This window comes from Babylonia areolata, chromosome 21, assembly GCF_041734735.1.
Source record: "Babylonia areolata isolate BAREFJ2019XMU chromosome 21, ASM4173473v1, whole genome shotgun sequence".
NCBI lineage: Eukaryota > Metazoa > Mollusca > Gastropoda > Neogastropoda > Buccinidae > Babylonia > Babylonia areolata.
The window spans coordinates 40,007,956-40,029,995 of NC_134896.1; the positions used below are offsets into that span (position 1 = coordinate 40,007,956).

Genomic DNA, 22,040 nt, shown 5'->3' on the forward strand with positions numbered 1-22,040 from the left:
TACAACTAATTTCGTTTAGTGTGTCCTTTTTTTTTGACTGATTCAATTAAAACTTATGAACAAAGTTTTCCTCATGTAAGCTACACCACGTGTAGTGGAGTGGTGGACATGTAAGCTACACCATGTGGAGTGGAGTGGTGGACATGTAAGCTACACCATGTAGAGTGGAGTGGTGGACATGTAAGCTACACCATGTGGAGTGGAGTGGAGTGGTGGACATGTAAGCTACACCATGTGGAGTGGAGTGGTGGACATGTAAGCTACACCATGCAGAGTGGAGTGGTGGACATGTAAGCTACACCATGTAGAGTGGAGTGGTGGACATGTAAGCTACACCATGTAGAGTGGAGTGGTGGACATATAAGCTACACCATGTGGAGTGGAGTGGTGGACATGTAAGCTACACCATGTAGAGTGAAGTGGAGTAATGGACATGTAAGCTACACCATGTAGAGTGGAGTGGAGTGGTGGACATGTAAGCTACACCATGTGGAGTGGAGTGGAGTAATGGACATGTAAGCTACACCATGTAGAGTGGAGTGGAGTGGTGGACATGTAAGCTACACCATGTGGAGTGGAGTGGAGTAATGGACATGTAAGCTACACCATGTAGAGTGAAGTGGAGTAATGGACATGTAAGCTACACCATGTAGAGTGGAGTGGAGTGGTGGACATGTAAGCTACACCATGTGGAGTGGAGTGGAGTGGTGGACATGTAAGCTACACCATGTGGAGTGGAGTGGAGTGGTGGACATGTAAGCTACACCATGTAGAGTGGAGTGGAGTGGTGGACATGTAAGCTACACCATGTGGAGTGGAGTGGTGGACATGTAAGCTACACCATGTGGAGTGGAGTGGAGTGGTGGACATGTAAGCTACACCATGTGGAGTGGAGTGGTGGACATATAAGCTACACCATGTAGAGTGGAGTGGAGTGGTGGACATGTAAGCTACACCATGTGGAGTGGAGTGGTGGACATGTAAGCTACACCATGTAGAGTGGAGTGGTGGACATGTAAGCTACACCATGTGGAGTGGAGTGGTGGACATGTAAGCTACACCATGTGGAGTGGAGTGGAGTGGTGGACATGTAAGCTACACCATGTGGAGTGGAGTGGAGTGGTGGACATGTAAGCTACACCATGTGGAGTGGAGTGGAGTGGTGGACATGTAAGCTACACCATGTGGAGTGGAGTGGAGTGGTGGACATGTAAGCTACACCATGTGGAGTGGAGTGGTGGACATGTAAGCTACACCACATAGAGTGGAGTGGAGTGGTGGACATGTAAGCTACACCATGTGGAGTGGAGTGGAGTGGTGGACATGTAAGCTACACCATGTGGAGTGGAGTGGTGGACATGTAAGCCACACCATGTAGAGTGGAGTGGAGTGGTGGACATGTAAGCTACACCATGTGGAGTGGAGTGGAGTGGTGGACATGTAAGCTACACCATGTGGAGTGGAGTGGAGTAATGGACATGTAAGCTACACCATGTAGAGTGGAGTGGAGTGGTGGACATGTAAGCTACACCATGTGGAGTGGAGTGGAGTAATGGACATGTAAGCTACACCATGTAGAGTGGAGTGGAGTGGTGGACATGTACGCTACACCATGTGGAGTGGAGTGGAGTGGTGGACATGTAAGCTACACCATGTAGAGTGGAGTGGAGTGGTGGACATGTAAGCTACACCATGTGGAGTGGAGTGGAGTGGTGGACATGTAAGCTACACCATGTGGAGTGGAGTGGAGTAATGGACATGTAAGCTACACCATGTAGAGTGGAGTGGAGTGGTGGACATGTAAGCCACACCATGTAGAGTGGAGTGGAGTGGTGGACATGTAAGCTACACCATGTAGAGTGGAGTGGTAGACATATAAGCTACACCATGTAGAGTGGAGTGGAGTGGTGGACATGTAAGCTACACCATGTAGAGTGGAGTGGAGTGGTGGACATGTAAGCTACACCATGTAGAGTGGAGTGGAGTGGTGGACATGTAAGCTACACCATGTGGAGTGGAGTGGAGTGGTGGACATGTAAGCTACACCATGTGGAGTGGAGTGGTGGACATGTAAGCTACACCATGTAGAGTGGAGTGGAGTGGTGGACATGTAAGCTACACCATGTAGAGTGGAGTGGAGTGGAGGACATGTAAGCTACACCATGTGGAGTGGTGTGGAGTGGTGGACATGTAAGCTACACCATGTAGAGTGGAGTGGAGTGGTGGACATGTAAGCTACACCCTGTAGAGTGGAGTGGAGTGGTGGACATGTAAGCTACACCATGTAGAGTGGAGTGGAGTGGTGGACATGTAAGTTACACCATGTAGAGTGGTGGACATGTAAGCTACACCATGTAGAGTGGAGTGGAGTGGTGGACATGTAAGCTACACCATGTAGAGTGGTGGACATGTAAGCTACACCATGTAGAGTGGAGTGGAGTGGTGGACATGTAAGCTACACCATGTAGAGTGGAGTGGAGTGGTGGACATGTAAGCTACACCATGTAGAGTGGAGTGGAGTGGTGGACATGTAAGCTACACCATGTAGAGTGGAGTGGAGTGGAGGACATGTAAGCTACACCATGTGGAGTGGTGTGGAGTGGTGGACATGTAAGCTACACCATGTAGAGTGGAGTGGAGTGGTGGACATGTAAGCTACACCATGTAGAGTGGAGTGGAGTGGTGGACATGTAAGCTACACCATGTAGAGTGGAGTGGAGTGGTGGACATGTAAGTTACACCATGTAGAGTGGTGGACATGTAAGCTACACCATGTAGAGTGGAGTGGAGTGGTGGACATGTAAGCTACACCATGTAGAGTGGTGGACATGTAAGCTACACCATGTAGAGTGGAGTGGAGTGGTGGACATGTAAGCTACACCATGTAGAGTGGAGTGGAGTGGTGGACATGTAAGCTACACCATGTAGAGTGGAGTGGAGTGGTGGACATGTAAGCTACACCATGTAGAGTGGAGTGGAGTGGAGGACATGTAAGCTACACCATGTGGAGTGGTGTGGAGTGGTGGACATGTAAGCTACACCATGTAGAGTGGAGTGGAGTGGTGGACATGTAAGCTACACCATGTAGAGTGGAGTGGAGTGGTGGACATGTAAGCTACACCATGTAGAGTGGAGTGGAGTGGTGGACATGTAAGTTACACCATGTAGAGTGGTGGACATGTAAGCTACACCATGTAGAGTGGAGTGGAGTGGTGGACATGTAAGCTACACCATGTAGAGTGGAGTGGAGTGGTGGACATGTAAGCTACACCATGTAGAGTGGAGTGGAGTGGTGGACATGTAAGCTACACCATGTAGAGTGGAGTGGTAGACATATAAGCTACACCATGTAGAGTGGAGTGGAGTGGTGGACATGTTAGCTACACCATGTAGAGTGGAGTGGAGTGGTGGACATGTTAGCTACACCATGTAGAGTGGAGTGGAGTGGTGGACATGTAAGCTACACCATGTAGAGTGGAGTGGAGTGGTGGACATGTAAGCTACACCATGTGGAGTGGAGTGGTGAACATGTAAGCTACACCATGTGGAGTGGAGTGGAGTGGTGGACATGTTAGCTACACCATGTAGAGTGGAGTGGAGTGGTGGACATGTAAGCTACACCATGTGGAGTGGAGTGGAGTGGTGGACATGTAAGCTACACCATGTGGAGTGGAGTGGTGGACATGTAAGCTACACCATGTGGAGTGGAGTGGAGTGGTGGACATGTAAGCTACACCATGTGGAGTGGTGTGGAGTGGTGGACATGTAAGCTACACCATGTAGAGTGGAGTGGAGTGGTGGACATGTAAGATACACCATGTAGAGTGGAGTGGAGTGGTGGACATGTAAGCTACACCATGTGGAGTGGAGTGGAGTGGTGGACATGTAAGCTACACCATGTGGAGTGGAGTGGAGTGGTGGACATGTAAGCTACACCATGTGGAGTGGAGTGGAGTGGTGGACATGTAAGCTACACCATGTGGAGTGGAGTGGTGGACATGTAAGCTACACCATGTGGAGTGGAGTGGAGTGGTGGACATGTAAGCTACACCATGTAGAGTGGAGTGGAGTGGTGGACATGTAAGCTACACCATGTAGAGTGGAGTGGAGTGGTGGACATATAAGCTACACCATGTACAGTGGAATGGAGTGGTGGACATGTAAGCTACACCATGTGGAGTGGTGGACATGTAAGCTACACCATGTGGAGTGGAGTGGAGTGGTGGACATGTAAGCTACACCATGTGGAGTGGAGTGGAGTGGTGGACATGTAAGCTACACCATGTGGAGTGGTGGACATGTAAGCTACAGCACATGTTAAAGAACCCACAGAAACAAAAGGGCTGTCCCTGGAAAGATTCTGCAGAAAAATCCATTTTATAGGAAAACAAATACACCTGCAAGCAGAAAAAAAAACCCCATGGAAGATGCTGCACTACAATGATGCGCTCTTCCTGGGGGAGAGCAACCCGAATTTCACAAAGAGAAATCTATTGTGACAAAAAGTAAGCGTGATAAAAATTAAAAACCAATTCACATATGACCAAATTCACACCACTCACCACTGGACCCAGCAGCCCACCCCTCTGTCTGTAGCCCTGTTGCTGTAACAACCATGCAACACAGGTGAAAGTTTGGTACACTGATAACAGAACTTCTTTTCTTAACTCTTTCCATACGAACAGCGAAAGAGACGACGTTAACAGCATTTCACCCCAGTTACCATCATCAAAATATTACAAGCGGAAGGCTCTTATACTGAAGAGGTGAATGTTGACAAAGAATACCACAATTCTGACGACGGAAGCTAAAGGTTGGGTCATTCGGACACCCACTGGACATCCGAGGGGTCTGTGTAGAGGAGAAGAGAGGACTGGCCATACTGAGTGAGTTAAGTTGTGACTTATCCCTCTTTCTCTTTAGACTGACCTGACACATATAAGCAGTTAAGAGATCTACATTCGTGAGGTCCTCGGGCAGATTATTCCATTCACAAGTAATCATACAGCAAGACTTGCTGACTGTATTACTTCAACAAGCACTATTTTGATCTGATGATTATTTAAAAACAACAGAGCGTTTTGCTGAAAGAAAAAAAAGAGAAAAGATATCAAGCTTGGTAAAGAGTTGTATCTTGTTCATGGGCACTTTCAGTTTACAGATCAGTCAAAATCACTGGCAAGCAAAGGCTAGAATCTGTAGTGACGTTCAAAGGAAGGAGGTGAACTAATTCTTGACAAACTTGTGGTGTTCAGAACTTCAAGATACCACTGCAACTTCCTCAGAAACAATCATGTTTGTGTGCAGCACTATCACTGCTTGAAGCCTCTGGCCAAATCCTGGTATTCTGTATCTATAATAATACTAATACTAAACTGTATATAGTGTCTTTCCATGTAAAATATGCCAAATTGTGCTGTAAAGATTGGTGAGTAAACATTAGTAAACCTATTGGTACTTAAACAGCTAGCTTTATATTTTCATGGAGCCAGGACAAATCAAGACTTAATGAGTACAAGTAAAGACATGCGTGGGGGTATCATTTCTGTAAAGATAAGTATGTCTGTGCACAAAGCATTTATTTTAATTTTACCTATTTATTTTGGTGCAGATTTGCTTTGAAAATCTCTAACTGTTCTCCCCAACAAAATGAGTGAATACATTGTAGTCCCATCAGTGTGCATGCATGTATGTATTTTCAAGCACATGACAAAGCATAAAACAAGTGAAAATTGAACATAATTTTCCTGCTTTTTTCTTATATCTGAATGTACAATCACATATCCTTGACTGCATGCAAGACATGCATATCTATGCATGTGTGTGTTTATGCGTGTGTGTGTGTGTGTGTGTGTGTGCAGGCGCGCGTAAGCACATGTGTTAGTGTGTGTGCGCATGTATGTAAGTGTTCATGCATGTCTGAGTATGTGTGCACAAGTGTGCAGCATACATATTTTTTATGGCAGCTGGGATGAATGAGGAAGTAAAAGGTACACAGATTCAGAAAAAAAAAAAAAGAAAAAAAATTACCGCTCTATCCCTCTGTTTCCTTGCTTTCATCCGCCTCTTGAAACTCAACTGTTGAATAAACAAAGGTGAAGCGATAGACACATTTCACAATGGAGATATTTCATGGAGGTAAAACCAACAATGACAACAGCAACAAACCAAACAAACAAAATAACAGTACTCTCACACACACACAAAAATTATGTATATTACTCCCATTCTTACACTAAAAACAGATAACCCTCACTCACACACTAAAAATCTATAACTCTCACTAACACACTAAAAAATATATAACTCTCACTCACTCACTGTACACTGCCATTTTCCAGTGCTAACAGCCCAGTGCACAAAACCTAATATGCTGCACTTGTTTATAAAAAAAAAAAGAGAGAAAAAAAAAGGTGTGGAGTGATGATCATTATAAACTTCACAGCTTTATCTAAAATGCTACCAAAGCTTCAGGACCAACACTATTATACAGCACTAATGTCAGGGTCTGAGGATTCCACTGGAAGAAAGACTAATTCATGCCTGGACAAGCATGCTTAGACACATCTCTAGCTCAGTCAAAGTATTCCAGACACACATCGACTGCATTAGAGTTGGGTTTTTTTTTTTCATTTGCCCTTGTTGTTAAAATATTTAACACTCTCACATCACTGTTATGTACCACCACCAACACTGCACACAGTTCGTTATTGACATCGCTGAGATGTCACTACCACATCACCAGTATTCCAGTAGCATCATTGTATCACCTACACCCTCCACTAACCTAAACACACTACACAATACTTAAAATTCCTTTCTTACTTCATACCCCAGCCTGTCTCCAATACACAGACAAATACACACACACACACACACACACACACATACAAACATAAAGTCTCCACATCAGCTCAATATAGTCTCCACATCAGCTCAACATCACACCATTCTTCATTGTAACAAAACACACCCAACTACTTAATGCTGACAGAACTATGACAATACAGAGTAATCATGACTCATACACAAACACACACACACCAGCACACATTTTACTAACATCATCATCTCTGCGTTTCTTGAAGATTTCATCCTCCACTTGACCAAGCTCTGAAAGTCATAAAACACACAAAGTGGTAACTGACACCGTACATGCATGGAAAACAGTGGCAACACGGATTACGATTTTCACCTTCATGTTCATTATTTGTGAACACAAATAAAACACAGCAAACAGAGGTAAAATTACCATGCTCTGTGAAGAGGTCCTCAATGGCTGGTTGGAATTCAGTCTTTGTGACCTTGAAAACATGCAGGAATGTGTGCATCTGTGTGCGTAAGAGCAAATGAATATCTGTGGGATACAAGAGGAAGAAAACTTGAGACATGTATGAGCATGTAATCATGCGATCTGTATGTGTAATGGATGGGAAGAGAAGAGGGGGGCATAGAAAAAGGGATGGGGAAAGGGAGGGGTGTCAGGGCGGGGTGTCAAACAGACACACAGAAAGAGAGAAGGAAGAGACAGAGCCTCATTTTTCATCAAAGGCCCTAGGCCTCCTAACCAGGTGAAGTATTCCATGCACTTTGTGTTGTAGAACTGATGCCCCATGTTTCCCCAGAAAAGGTACAAACTCTTAAGGAAGGCAGGAAAGATTGAAAGATGAAAAGAAAAGAAAAAAAACAACCCCAAAACAACAACAACAAAAAATATCTTCTGTTGCACGGCGGCACAAGGCAGCCCTTTTAGTTTTGGCGCGAAGCGGAGGGGAGAGGGATGAACAGCGAGCGAGCGCGAAACGTTGGAAAGGTGATAGCCTGGACAGACAGGCAGGCAGTATATGGGGCAGCGCTCTGGCGCACCACTAACTTCGCGCTATTCTCAGCGGAGCGCATGTTACACGGGCAGTGTGTACAGCTGTGAACAGCTTCGCTGCTGCTGATAAACTGTCAGAAACAGGGTTATGTGCTTTTAAAAAATAATGCTCTATGTCAGAATGCAACAAGAAGGGCGCTATGGGTGTGAATGGATGTGTGATTTTCTGACAAATTTAACGATACCAAACATGAGTAGGTTTAATTTCCTACAGGCAGTGTACAAGCGGTCCAAAACTTAGCGAGCACACGAACATTCTGTTCGAACTGAGGAACACACACGAAACGTAGTTCAATTTCAACTCCGTGTTGTGTGTGTACATCGTTTTACTTGGAGATAAAACTTATATCATGATATACATGCATGTCTCCACGATACAACTGGAAGGAAAATATAGCCGATACATTACCTAGAGGTGGCAGACCGCCCCGGAATTAGTGTCAGTATTTAACGGTCAGCTCCACTGAGAACTGCTGCCAGCCACCTAAGTTTCACACTTCTCTCAACATCACGGGAAGAGAGACGGACAGACAGACATATATGCAGGGACAGACATACTGAGAAACAGAGGAACGTGTACGGAGAGAGAAAGGGGAGAGGCACAGAGAGAGAGGGAGAGAGACAGACGCAGAGAGAGAGAGAGAGAGAGAGAGACGCACACAGAGAGGGGGGGGAGAGATTTTCGCCGACTAGATGTTTTGCGTGTCAGTATGTGTGCCTTTGCTTGCGACATGCATTTGGTCAGTCTAAAAGATACACCTTGACGATACCATGCTTTTAGTAACTAAAACGATCACAATGTAACGTACTGACATGCATTTGTAAGTTCTAAATAATAAAATCCATTCCTACCTGAACTTGTAAATCCGTATGAACTCCTTGTTTGTAGTTGGTAATCCACTCAGTTGAAGTGTGACACTGACTAAACTCAAACATTTTTTTCTTTTCTTGTTTTTTCCTTACAATGTGTGTGTGCAGGAGGGAGGGATTCAGGGTGGAGAAAAGAACAGGGCTGAAAATTTCTTTATTCTTTACTTTTTGATTTGTGCCGTGATTCTCCTGCTTGGGGTACGACTTGCTGAAGCATGGGGGAGACAATAGTCATGTGCTCTTGCATGATGACACGCAGTTTGTCATCTTGTGACTGCATCCCTAATACTTTCTTTTGAGTGAATTGACGACTGCGTGTGTTGCCTCCCCCCCTTGTTCATTTTTTTGTAGCACTTGATACAAATGCATGTGGGATGTTTGCCCTCTTCATCATTCGAAACATCTACACCAAAAAAACTAAACAGTTCAGAAGAATACTTGGCACAAAGTCTTGCATTCAACCCCTTGTCTTTATCTCTTCTGAGAACCCGCTCACCACACACACGACACATATTATCCAAACATCTCAAGTGTTCACTGAAGGTGTGTTGCCCAGTCAGCAATGCTGCCACTACCGCACCAGATTCCATTTTTGTCGGCACTCACACACACACACTTAGGTCAAATAACTGGATGTAACACAAACACTCGGACAGTGTCTGGTAAATCACACAACACACTTAAAGTTCACATTCACTGGAATCATGTACACAAAAATGACAGCAAACAAAAACCGGTGTGCACGAATATGATTAAATGAAAATCACTTAAACAATACAACTTTCTCTGCTGGAAACATAGGCACAAAGAGCGCGGCGCGCGCTCCCCTTCCCCCCACCTCCCATCCCAGTAGAATCTAGGTCAGCAGCCGTGCTCCTGACCGCTCACTGAACTCTGAAACTAAATAGCTCTGCTGGAAGTTAAGCGGCACAGCCGTGGTTGAATTGATATGAGCAGATTGGCTCTAACTACAGAAATTACCAGCAAGCTACATTAATTTTATTTCTTTCTCTCTCGCACTTGGTTTTAAACAATATTTCTATTACAAACATATCAGAACACAGTTTTACATGAAAAGGACAAGAAGATCTGATTCATTGTCCTGTCCTGATATAAAAACATCATAAATAAGTATCCCATGCATTTGCTCTGCCTGTGTTTGTGTTGATATAAATACATCATAAGTATGTGTCCCAAACACTTGCTGTGGGTGTGTTTGTGCTGATATAAATACATCTATAGTAAGTGTCCTGTGCACTTGCTCTGGGTGGGTTTGGCCTTTATCATAAAAAAACAAAACTGTGTGGTTGTTCAGCTGATTTGCACTGTTGATGCTCATAGCATGCCTGCTAATATGTATACATGTGTACAAACAAGCCACCCCAGTTACAGAACCAGTTATTTTATAATATTCGCACCCTTAAACTGCATTAAATGCTCAGAAAGGCTGAGATGCCAGGGAAAGCTCCATGTGCTGCATGTCAGGCAGTTCAATATCATTTTGTGAAATACTACCATCAACGCCTGGTTGTTCTGATTTTCAAAGATCCACGTTTAAGAAGTTCATCCGTCAAGATGCCCCTTTTGGGTTGTGAAGGACACAAAAACAACAAATACACATTGAACCACAACTTCAGTCCAACATTTTCAAACAAAAGAGGCAACACACACACACACACACACTTATAGTAATTTACAACAAAACAAGTCAACTTTCAACATACTGACAAATATTGGCAATGTAACTAAAAAGTAAAAGACCCTTTCAGAGTTCTACTTATATCAGGTTTTGCTTTCTTCCCAACACGAAATAAACTGCACAAACCTGTGTTTAAAACTCAGATAATCGCTTATCGCCTGTTTCTCTGTGGTGAGTGCCAATGCCAGGACACACCTTAAAAGAGAGAGAACTGTCTCTTACCTGTCATGACCAACTGAACACGCTCAAGGGCAACCACTCCGCTGTCTGTGAGATAACCCTGTAAAATGAAAACCATACAAATAAACATGAAAATCAAATACACGTTCAAGTTAAGCAAATGCCAAAAAACAACAACAAAACCCCAACAAAAACAAATACAACATACACACACACAACAATGTTTAAATACTTGCATACACCAATCAGCATTGAGAATGTAATTTTACTCAAGATATGACACCATAAAGATTCCTTCCAAACTGAGAAAAGCGACAAACCTAGCTGCTTGTTCCAACAAAACTGGATTATCCAATAAAATCTCCAAGCACTTTCTAACAACACTGGTGCTAGCCTGGTTTAATGAACACGGCATGAAAGCTAAAGGAATATTATCATTCAGACTGCAGTATCTGTTCAAATTTTTGTGTTCTTTTATCCATTCTCTGCCTTTTCATCAAGCTATGCATCATTTCTCACTTCTACCAAAAATATGTTTTATACTGACCTGTCTTTTCAAAAGCACTTCAAGAGTATCACACTGGAATTATACTGTGCTTGCTCATTTCAGACACAATGTGAGCTTGGCTTCACACTTGCACATGTTTCTGTGCGTCTCTCAGAAAGAGGGACACAGACAGACAGAAGACACAGAGCATGCAATTCTTTTTTACTTTTTTTTTTCTTCTTTAAATCTCAGCTTACCCCTGTTTTGTACACAGCATTTTTGTACAGCTTGACCAAGCGGTCAATGGCACCCTCCCTGAAATCACAAACAATAGTGTTCTGTCAAAGCATTTGGCTATCATGAAATCAGTCCTGTCAACATCCACCATAATCAGTCCTGTCAAATTCCAGTCATCCGTTTTGTCAACATCCACAGAAATCAGTGTACTCAACATCCATGGTAATCAGTCTTGTCGACACATCAACATCCATGGTAATCAGTCTTGTCAAGACAATCAATAACATAAACAAGTCAATGGTGATAAAATCAATCAGTTCTAACTCTAAACCTCTCTCAAAAATACTTGGGAAGTGTTTCAGTTGATCAGCTCAAATTTCAAACCTCTCAAAAAAAAACATGGAAGCGTTTCTTCACTTTATTCCAATGTATGTTTTCAAACGCGGATAGTAGTTTGCACAGGACAGGAATGTCAGACCCCTGCCGGATTCTGCACTAGTTGGGTCACGGTTAAGTATGTGTAATTAAATGATGTTTTACAGCTTGCCGGTTTCTTCCTCCCCTGCATGACCTCGTAAGGCAGCAGGGGAGGTAACCCATGCAGCACACATCAGCTGTTCACCAGTCAACAGGGTTGAAGTCCCGTCCCCTTTTCCACATGGTGTGTACTTTGGGAAAGGCACTTTACTCAACCCCGATGTAAATGGATACCTGGCTTCGGTTAGGGCAAAGTCAAAGCCAAGGAGAGGCCTAAGGTCCGCATTCCTGGGCCGAGCCCTGGATGCAGTGGATATGAAATCACTGCCCCAATGGTTGTCAACAGTACAGGACCTTCAACCACATAAACCTTTCGATACATTTCACACACTGCACAGAACCCACAGTTCAAAACTCTGGTAAAATTTTCTGGTGGAAAATATTTTTAAATCAGGTGGAACATTTTGTTGCTGTGCTCCATCATCAACAGAAATGATATATATATATATATATATATATATATATATATATATATTGTTGTTGTTGTTGTTGTCAGTAACACAGGCTGTCAAAATTAAGAATTAAGCCTTTACAATGCTGTGCCATTTTATTTTAATTTTTAATTTTTTTAAATTAAAAACTAAAATTTTATTACAAATTCTTAAAAAAAAAAGTTTGAAAACTTCCACGAACCCTGACACCATCACCACAAGTGACTCACCTGCCTTACAAAGATAAGTATGGCAGACTCAACGCATCCAGTATCATCATTACTCAACCACAGTGAGTCTGGATCAGAACTCACCTGATTTCCAAGGACGGCAGGTGAGGCAGGAAATCGTTCCCCACAAAGAAACACATGAACACCCAGTCATCCAGCGCTCTCTGAGCAAGAAAGTCACAAAACACTCTGTGAGTATTCAGAACAAATGATAATCAAGTCACACGGTACAAAGTCATAACGCACTGTGTGAGTATTCAGAACAAATGACAGCCAGGTCCCACAAAACAAAGTCATCTGTGAGTATTCTGAGCAAATGGCAGCCAAGTCCCACAAAACAAAGTCATCTATGAGTATTCAGAACAAATGACAGCCAGGTCCCACAAAACAAAGTCATCTGTGAGTATTCAGAACAAATGATAATCAAGTCACAAGATACAAAGTCATAACACACTGTGTGAGTATTCAGAATAAATGGCAGCCAAGCCCCACAAAACAAAGTCATCTGTGAGTATTCAGAACAAATGATAATCAAGGTCCCACAAAACAAAGTCACCTGTGAGTATTCAGAACAAATGACAGCCAGGTCCCACAAAACAAAGTCATCTGTGAGTATTCAGAACAAATGACAGCCAGGTCCCACAAAACAAAGTCATCTGTGAGTATTCAGAACAAATGACAGCCAGGTCCCACAAAACAAAGTCATCTGTGAGTATTCTGAACAAATGACAGCCAGGTCCTACAAAACAAAGTCACAACAAACTCTGTGAGTATTCAGAACAAATGACGTCCACATCCCACAAAACAAAGTCACACCACACACTCAGTTTTCAGAACAAATGATGGCTGAGTACCACAAAGTCAAGACAGCTGCACTGCACACCTCAAACAAGACAACAACTTTGCACTACACACCTCAACACCTCAAACAAGACAACTTTGCACTACACACCTCAAACAAGACAACAACTTTGCACTACACACCTCAAACAAGACATTTGCACTACACACCTCAAACAAGGCAACAACTTTGCACTACACACCTCAAACAAGACAACAACTTTGCACTACACACCTCAAACAAGACAGCTGCACTGCACACCTCAAACAAGTCAAGACATTTGCACTACACACCTCAAACAAGTCAAGACATTTGCGCTACACACCTCAAACAAGACAAGAAATTTGCACTACACACCTCAAACAAGACAAGAAATTTGCACTACACACCTCAAACAAGACAAGAAATTTGCACTACACACCTTAAACAAGACATTTGCACTAAACACCTCAAACAAGTCAAAATATTTGCACTACACATCTCAAATAAGTCAAGACATATGCAATACGCCCTCAAACAAGACATTTGCACTGCATACCTCAATCAAGTCAAGAGAGTTTCAATACACACCTCAAACAAGACAGCTCCAATACAGGCCTCAAACAAGTCAAGACATTTGCACTACTATACACACCTCAAACAAGTTGGGACATTTGCAATATGCACCTCAAATAAGTCAAGACATTTCCAATACACACCTCAAACAAGACATTTGCAATACACACACAAACAAGACAGCTCCAATACACACCTCAAACAAGTCGAGACATTTGCACTACAATACACACCTCAAGCAAGTCAAGACATTTGCACTACAAACCTGAAACAAAACACTTGCACTACACACCTCCAACAAATCAAGACATTTGCACTACACACCTCAAACACATCAACACATATGCACTACACATCTCAAACAAGTCTAGACATTTGCACGACACACCTCAAACAAGTCGAGACATTTCCAATACACACCTGAAACAAGACAGCTACAATACACACCTCAAACAAGACAGCTACAATACACACCTCAAGCAAGTCCAGACATTTGCAATACACACCTCAAACAAGTCCAGACATTTGCAATACACACCTCAAACAAGTCCAGACATTTGCAATACACACCTCAAACAAGACAGCTACAATACACACCTCAAGCAAGTCCAGACATTTGCAATACACACCTCAAACAAGACAGCTACAATACACACCTCAAGCAAGTCCAGACATTTGCAATACACACCTCAAACAAGTCCAGACATTTGCAATACACACCTCAAGCAAGTCCAGACATTTGCAATACACACCTCAAACAAGTCCAGACATTTGCAATACACACCTCAAGCAAGTCCAGACATTTGCAATACACACCTCAAACAAGACAGCTACAATACACACCTCAAGCAAGTCCAGACATTTGCAATACACACCTCAAACAAGTCCAGACATTTGCAATACACACCTCAAACAAGACAGCTACAATACACACCCTCAAACACTTCAAGCCATTTGCAATACACACCTCAAACTCATACTCGAACGGCAGATTGTCCATACGCAGCTCTCTCTCCAGGTACTCTCTCAGCACATTCAGGCGAAGGAAGATGAACTCACACTCCTGACCGATAGGCTTGGCCAGCTCATCATGCTGTGGACACACAGAATGCAGAACACTTCATCATCTCAATGACAAATATTAGGTCGTGGTGTTAACTCACTCAGTATGGCCAGTCCTCTCTTCTCCTCTACACAGACTGTTCGGATGTCGAGTGGGTGTCTGAATGACCCAACCTTTAGCTTCTGTCGTCAGAATTGTGGTATTCTTTGTCAACATTCACGTCTTCAGTATAAGAGCCTTCCGCTTGCAATATTTTGATGATGGTTTGGGGTGAAACGCTGTTAACGTCGTCTCTTTCGCCGTTCATATGGAAAGAGTTAAGAGCATAAACAATACAATGAAATCACAGTCATTCAATATGTGTACGTAAAAGACATAAAATGTTCAGACATCAACTAAGAGGAAACCATAGATATATCAATCAGAGTCATACATATGCAATTATCAGATATGCTGAAATACCTTTGGACAAAATCAGATACTAATTCCCATGGTGTCTGCATACCATTTCTTTTTTTTTTCTTTCCATGAACACACACACACAAAAAAATCATGTAATATCATCATCTAACATGCTAACACAGAGTAAAGAGAACAAAACCTACATAACTTGATTTCAATCAGAAAAAGGAACGAACCTTTTTCCCCTATAATGTCTAATCTAGACATATGGCAGATTGTGTAAAAATGTGTAATAGATGTTCATGTTTGCATTATGTGTTCTTTTCTCATAGTGCAATAGTTGTTCATGTTTGCATTGTGTTCTTTTCCCATAGTGCAATAGATGTTCATGTTTGCATTATGTGTTCTTTCCCCATAGTACAATAGTTGTTCATGTTTGCATTATGTATTCTCCTCCCATAGTGCAATAGTTGTTCATGTCTGCATTACCTATTCTTTCCCCATAGTGCAATAGTTGTTCATGTTTGCATTATGTGTTCTTTCCCCATAGTACAATAGTTGTTCATGTATGCATTATGTATTTTTCTCCCATAGTGCAATAGTTGTTCATGTCTGCATCATGTGTTCTTTTCCCATAGTGCAACAGTTGTTCATGTTTGCATTATGTGTTCTTTTCTCATAGTGCAATAGTTGTTCATGTCTGCATTATGTGTTCTTTTCCCATAGTGCAATAGTTGTTCATGGCTGCATTACCTATTCTTTCCCCATAGTGCAATAGTTGTTCATGTTTGCATTATGTGTTCTTTTCCCATAGTGCAGTAGTTGTTCATGTCTGCATTATGTGTTCTTTTCCCATAGTGCAACAGTTGTTCATGTTTGCATTATGTGTTCTTTTCTCATAGTGCAATAGTTGTTCATGTCTGCATTATGTGTTCTTTTCCCATAGTGCAATAGTTGTTCAGGTCTGCATTACCTATTCTTTTCTCCATAGTGTGATAGTTGTTCATGTTTGCATAACCTTTTTTTCCCACCTATACTGACTAACCTTGACACTGGCTGATTGTAATAGCTATTTATGTTTGCACTACCTCTCCACCCACCTACCCCATACTGACTGATCAAGACACTGGCAGGTTGTGTAAAAATGTGTAATAGTTGTTTGCACTGCCAAAGCTCTGACTATGAGTACCATACTCGTACAAGTGAACTGGTTGACATGGCAGTTGGTCCAATGAGCACTTACCTCACCACACATCTCTTTGGGCAGACCCTCACAGTTCTTCATTTCATGGCCTGGACAAAAAGACATTCTTTCAATGAAACACTGTTCATCAAATGAAAGAACAATGAGGCTATTTATGTTGGCACATTTCTTCTGTCATTGCTGATGTGTGCACATATCAAATGATCAGTATAAGGCCAAGCCCGGAACTTCCCTTTTTATGAAGAAATGTCTGGGTTTGTTCCAAAGTACCTTTTATTTTCCTGTGTGCTAGCTGAACTGGTGACATAAGCAGACCTGACTTAAGTTGTGCATTTTGAAAAAAATTGAGATAGTCACTTCTCTTTATTACTGTTCACCAAACAGTCAGAATAAGTACCAGAGAAACAGTTTTGTTACACCAAAACACTTCTCTCTTCATGAAACATTGTTAAAATAACTGGTTTGCACAAAGGACACAGAGTAAATGTACCTATCTGTATATCCGATCTGAAACATGCAGCAAGGACAATTTTTAGAATAACTTGAGTAAAGCCATTTATACACTGAGCACAAAAATTCATTTGATACGTATACCTGTACAGCTGCTCATGAAATCTTATTACATTCTTCTGATTTTCTTGAATTCTTTTTCTTATACATGATTCTGTCTCTGTTATCTGCATTTATCTAACGCCTCTATAATAAAACTTGAGCTTCACAATGATGCAAGCTCTCTGACACACTTAGTGTTCATCTTATGATTTAGAAAGTAGACTGACACGCGACCACTAACAAATTCCATGACACATTTGTGTGGAAAAATTCGTCTGGAGCGTAAACACACATGCACACAGACACATAATATCACTTTCAGTGAAAAGACGTTAAACTAAAGAACGAACAGACACAGATACATGCACATATGAAAAATGACAAAGGCATGTGAGGTAGGATGTTACTCTCCCCAGGCCAGCATTTTGAAATCCACACAAGAAAGACCTCTCTCAACATTATTAAAAAAAAAAAAAAAAAAAAGGAATGGCAGACAGACACTCAGACCGACAGACAGAGAGATCACCAATCAACAGAAAACAGAATATGCTCTGTCCATACTGACCCAACTGTCCGCACAGGTCACAGGGTTTCTGTTGGTTAGGTTTGAACTCTTCTCTGATGATGGTGAAGTTCACCTCATGGGTGGCAAGACCTGGTGTGAACACACAATCAATGACAGCACACAACACAACTCTTCAGAATAAACAGAACAGAAAAATATTTCTTTCTTGTTTCAACCGAGTAAGAAACAAACCCAACTGAAAAAAACCCCAAAAGTTCAAGCTTTTGAAATGCCTTGCGTCTGGGACAAAATAAAAATCTGTTCATTACGACAAACAATTTACTGTATTGTGGGAGAGGTCTGTGGACCACAGCTGTGCTGATAAATGTAGTGCAAAGAGAATCGGGTCAGTGTGTCGAATCCACACTTTATTGAGAGCCCTTCCAATCAAAGGGAGGGAAGGAAACACATACCCTATAGGGTTGTCTCACTTGAGCGTAGTTGAGCGTCAATGCAAGGAGGTGCACATGTGGCTTGATCTGGTTATTACACATCGGTTGTGGGCCGATAGTGAAAGTGATATATGTGTTTGAAGGAAACTGTCGCATGAGACAGAGGTAGCCCACCATGTTGGGCTTGCCTTAGGTGTGACAAACTAATAATTATACAAAAGGGAACAGAACACATAAACCAACCAGTCAAACAAATCTCCTCCCCCCCCCCCACCCACCACCACAAACACATACACACAAGGAAAGACAAGAATGGAAAAAGGGCAAGATGACCTAACCCATCTTCCAAAGAGACACACAAAGTACACACAAATCACTGTCAAACAAATCCCCTCCTTACATCTTTACAGAAACATCAGACTGCATACTTACCCAGCATGATCAGATCCGCTGTAACAGAAAAAAAAGAATCATTAATATGGTGTAAAAACATTTAATGATTTCCAGATCCAATACAACTTTTTTTCCTTTATTTTTTCTTTTTGTTTTTTGGAAGGCAGGGAACAACACTGTTCCACTATCCATTTTGGATCTCCATCCATTCTCACTGGTGTAACCAACACCTGCATCAGTAACTTCAGAACATTTAACAGTCCATTAGAGGTGTTAAACGGAATCCAGCAAACAAAACAAGACAACAGCTATTTTTCAGTAAAAATATGGAAGAACTTGCCAAATATTTCATCTGACCTATTTCATCCATGGAGTTTCTAATCATTCTCCATTGTGCTGTCATACTTTTAAGGAGGAAGGTGGAGGAATTTTGTCTAATGTCCCATGACACATACTGGTGATGTAGACATTTCATTCAAGTATCAAATCTCACATCTGATTGTTATCGCTTAAAAAGTAGGAGAGGAGGGGGTGAGGGAGCACTCTTCAGGAACAACTGAATCCATATTCTTGATTATTCGAAGGAGAGCTTGGGACTATCCAGTATTTATTTCCACCAGATGTCCACGTACAGACCACTGGTAGTTAATCATTTACCTGTCAAAGCAACTATATTCCTTCATGACACAATGATCCTCAGTGGGAAATGAAAGGAGTCCACATGTGTAAGTGTGCAAAAATTGCTGTCAGTAATGGTAAAGATCAAATACACACATTGAAAGAAACTCCTTATTAACATGTGTGAAAGGCATTTAACAAGCACACACACACACACACACACACACACACACACACAAAGTATGTACACATTCATACACACACGCGAGTGTAAATGCACGCATACACACACACACACACACACACAAACACAGATTTTAAATTCCAAACAGTGAAAGTAAATTCAGGAGAAACAAAACAAACAAAACTGACTTACCATCTGCTCCACACAGGCAGTGTCTGGTGTTAGGGTCGTGATCAGGCTGAGCTGTGATAAAAAACAAACAAACAGGTCAGGAACATGCTAAATGTATCATGATCAATTATAGTAATGTGATGTGAACAAATACTTTGTGGTGTGTAGAATGGAGGACATGATCTTCCACAAAAAATACAACATTTTATGCAAGAGAGAAAAACACACACACATATACACACACACAGTCTAAACTGGTGTTAGGGTTGTGATCAGGATGAGCTGTGATAAAAAACAAACAAACAGGTCAGGAACATGCTAAATGTATCATGATCAATTATAGTAATGTGATGTGAACAAATACTTTGTGGTGTGTAGAATGGAGGACATGATGTTCCAGAAAAAATATGTCTTATGCAAGAGAGGAAAACACATACACACATACACACACAGTCTAAATGCTGTTTTGACATATTCATAACCAAACATATGCATGATATGCATATGTCAGTCTAACAGTTCTTAATTTATACCAATTCATGAAACACAATATTAATGTAACAACAAAATGGTTATTGAACAGTACAAAAAAAAAAAACAACAACAAAGGAAGTGTCTAGATCATTCATATGATTATACCCATGGAAATTTCATCCTGCTCATGTCTTTGCCAAAACCATCCTAGCTGGATACTTTATACAAAATGTTGCAACCACATCACAAAGAAACCAACTGAAGAGAACATGCCAAGGGAAAAAGATTTAGATTAAAATATACTGCCCACTTCAATGCTTAACAAAATGTATCTATCTTTATTCATTCAAAGCACCTGACAAGCACTGATCAGCAAGAAAATGCTTCTTACAAAACCGCTCACTGTAACAGAGTATACAGTCACAGTCTTAACATCACACCCGTCTCTCCACAAATGCTTCTTACAAAGCCCCTCATTGTACCAGAGTATGCAACTTAAAGTTCACACTCACCTCTCTGCTCATTCTTCTTACATAGCCTATCATTGCACTGGGGTATGCAATACTAACATCATCGCCTCCTCTCTGTTAATTCTTCTTAAACAGCCCCTCACTGCAAGTATTAACAGTTTTAACACCAAACCCAACTCTCTGTAAATTCTTCTTACAAACCCCAGTCACTGCACCAGAGTATGTAGTTTTAGCAGGACACCCACCTCTCTGCCTCCTGATGTAGTCCATGATCTTGTGTTCTCCTTCCCCCGGCACATTGGCGTCAGACAGGATGACCTTGATGCCGCGCCAGCCAGGGTCGTTGTTGAGGCGATCGTGAATGTAGTAACGCAGGCAGTTGGCAAGTCGGAACATGAACGGTGTGCCCTGGCCAACACATGAAAATATTAAATCGTATATATATATTATTTCCCCTCCCCTACCTCCCAATCACCTACCTTTCTTGTCCTTTGATATGTACAAGTGATCATATTCTAACAGGCTGGCAGATTAATTATTCTTATTAACTCTGTCGTGGGTTCCTATGGTTTCACATTCAGCATTGTGACCTTTGTGTGTGCCTTATAAGGTCTTGTTTTTTTTATATTTAAGGTCATTCAAGCTGAATCACTGCCACCATTAGCACAGCCTATAATACTGTATGAAATATAAGTTTTTTGATGTTTCTCAACTTCTCATTTGATTGATTTGAATGCTGTATGTCTGCGAATGATCTGTGTTTAGTTTTGCTTTTCGGATGGTCTTGTTTTGATGTGTTCTCAGCCCTGAAATGGTTCTCCTGGTTGGCTGAGGTATAAATAACATGAATTTACATGTAGTTCATTTGCAGAGCAGAAGCCATTCATTATCAGCAGGAAGTGATGAAAACGAGGCAGTAACTCTAATGAGAATCTTGTTTATGTAAACAACAATGGCTGCGCCCATTGTAAGCATGTGTTTAGCGGGCGCTCTGGGGTCAGAGACAGCCAATCTTTAGTGGGCACTCCCAGGTAATAAGGGTTAAATCAATTAAAAAACAATTTTTGAAGACATACATTCTCACAGGGGAAGCAGTGGAAGTACAAAGAGGCTGAGGATGAATGTAATCAAGAGCACATACATCACAGCATTTTCAAAGAGCAAACTTTGACTTACAGGTGTGATGCAGTTGCTGTCAAAGCGTTCCGTTGCTGGTTTGGCAGCTGGTAAGTAGCAACCTTTGGACTCCAGTTCTTCTCTCATCTCAGACATCAGCTTGGCTTTCTCACTGAAGTCAGAAGAAAAGGAAGCAATAAGTAGTAATAATATAAATAAACATTTATCCTGTGCCATCTCTCAGAGCTCGAAGCGCTTAACATGTGCAAAATTATAAGACAGCAATGTGCTGAACACTTTATAGAATTTTACCACCATCATCCTTTTGGTGCTATCTGCCAATTTTTTTTTTTATCCCCGTTACATATATTGAAATTGCAGTTGAGACAAATCCTATTCATCACAGGATACTTCAACTCCATTCTTAAGATGAGTATCACTGAATACAATCTTGATTTATAAAGTGAAGAAATCATAATATATAATGAAA

The 22,040-nt window shown here is 41.7% G+C and overlaps 1 protein-coding gene across 2 annotated transcripts in view; it reads right to left on the reverse strand.

The window, feature by feature from the left end:
- LOC143296064 (5'-3' exoribonuclease 2-like) overlaps positions 1 to 22,040 on the reverse strand; it is a 52,362-nt gene that overhangs the window by 23,737 nt on the left and 6,585 nt on the right. For both annotated transcript variants that reach the window (XM_076607817.1, XM_076607816.1), the window contains exons 5-17: positions 21,611 to 21,722; positions 20,680 to 20,842; positions 19,512 to 19,562; positions 18,557 to 18,574; positions 17,733 to 17,822; positions 16,655 to 16,704; positions 14,914 to 15,039; positions 12,635 to 12,714; positions 11,373 to 11,430; positions 10,671 to 10,728; positions 7,064 to 7,113; positions 6,031 to 6,078; positions 4,563 to 4,604 (exon numbers count right to left, since the gene is read on the reverse strand). In XM_076607817.1, coding sequence (XP_076463932.1) covers positions 4,563 to 4,604; positions 6,031 to 6,078; positions 7,064 to 7,113; positions 10,671 to 10,728; positions 11,373 to 11,430; positions 12,635 to 12,714; positions 14,914 to 15,039; positions 16,655 to 16,704; positions 17,733 to 17,822; positions 18,557 to 18,574; positions 19,512 to 19,562; positions 20,680 to 20,842; positions 21,611 to 21,722 — 946 coding nt within the window. The remainder of the gene's footprint in view (positions 1 to 4,562; positions 4,605 to 6,030; positions 6,079 to 7,063; positions 7,114 to 10,670; positions 10,729 to 11,372; positions 11,431 to 12,634; positions 12,715 to 14,913; positions 15,040 to 16,654; positions 16,705 to 17,732; positions 17,823 to 18,556; positions 18,575 to 19,511; positions 19,563 to 20,679; positions 20,843 to 21,610; positions 21,723 to 22,040) is intronic.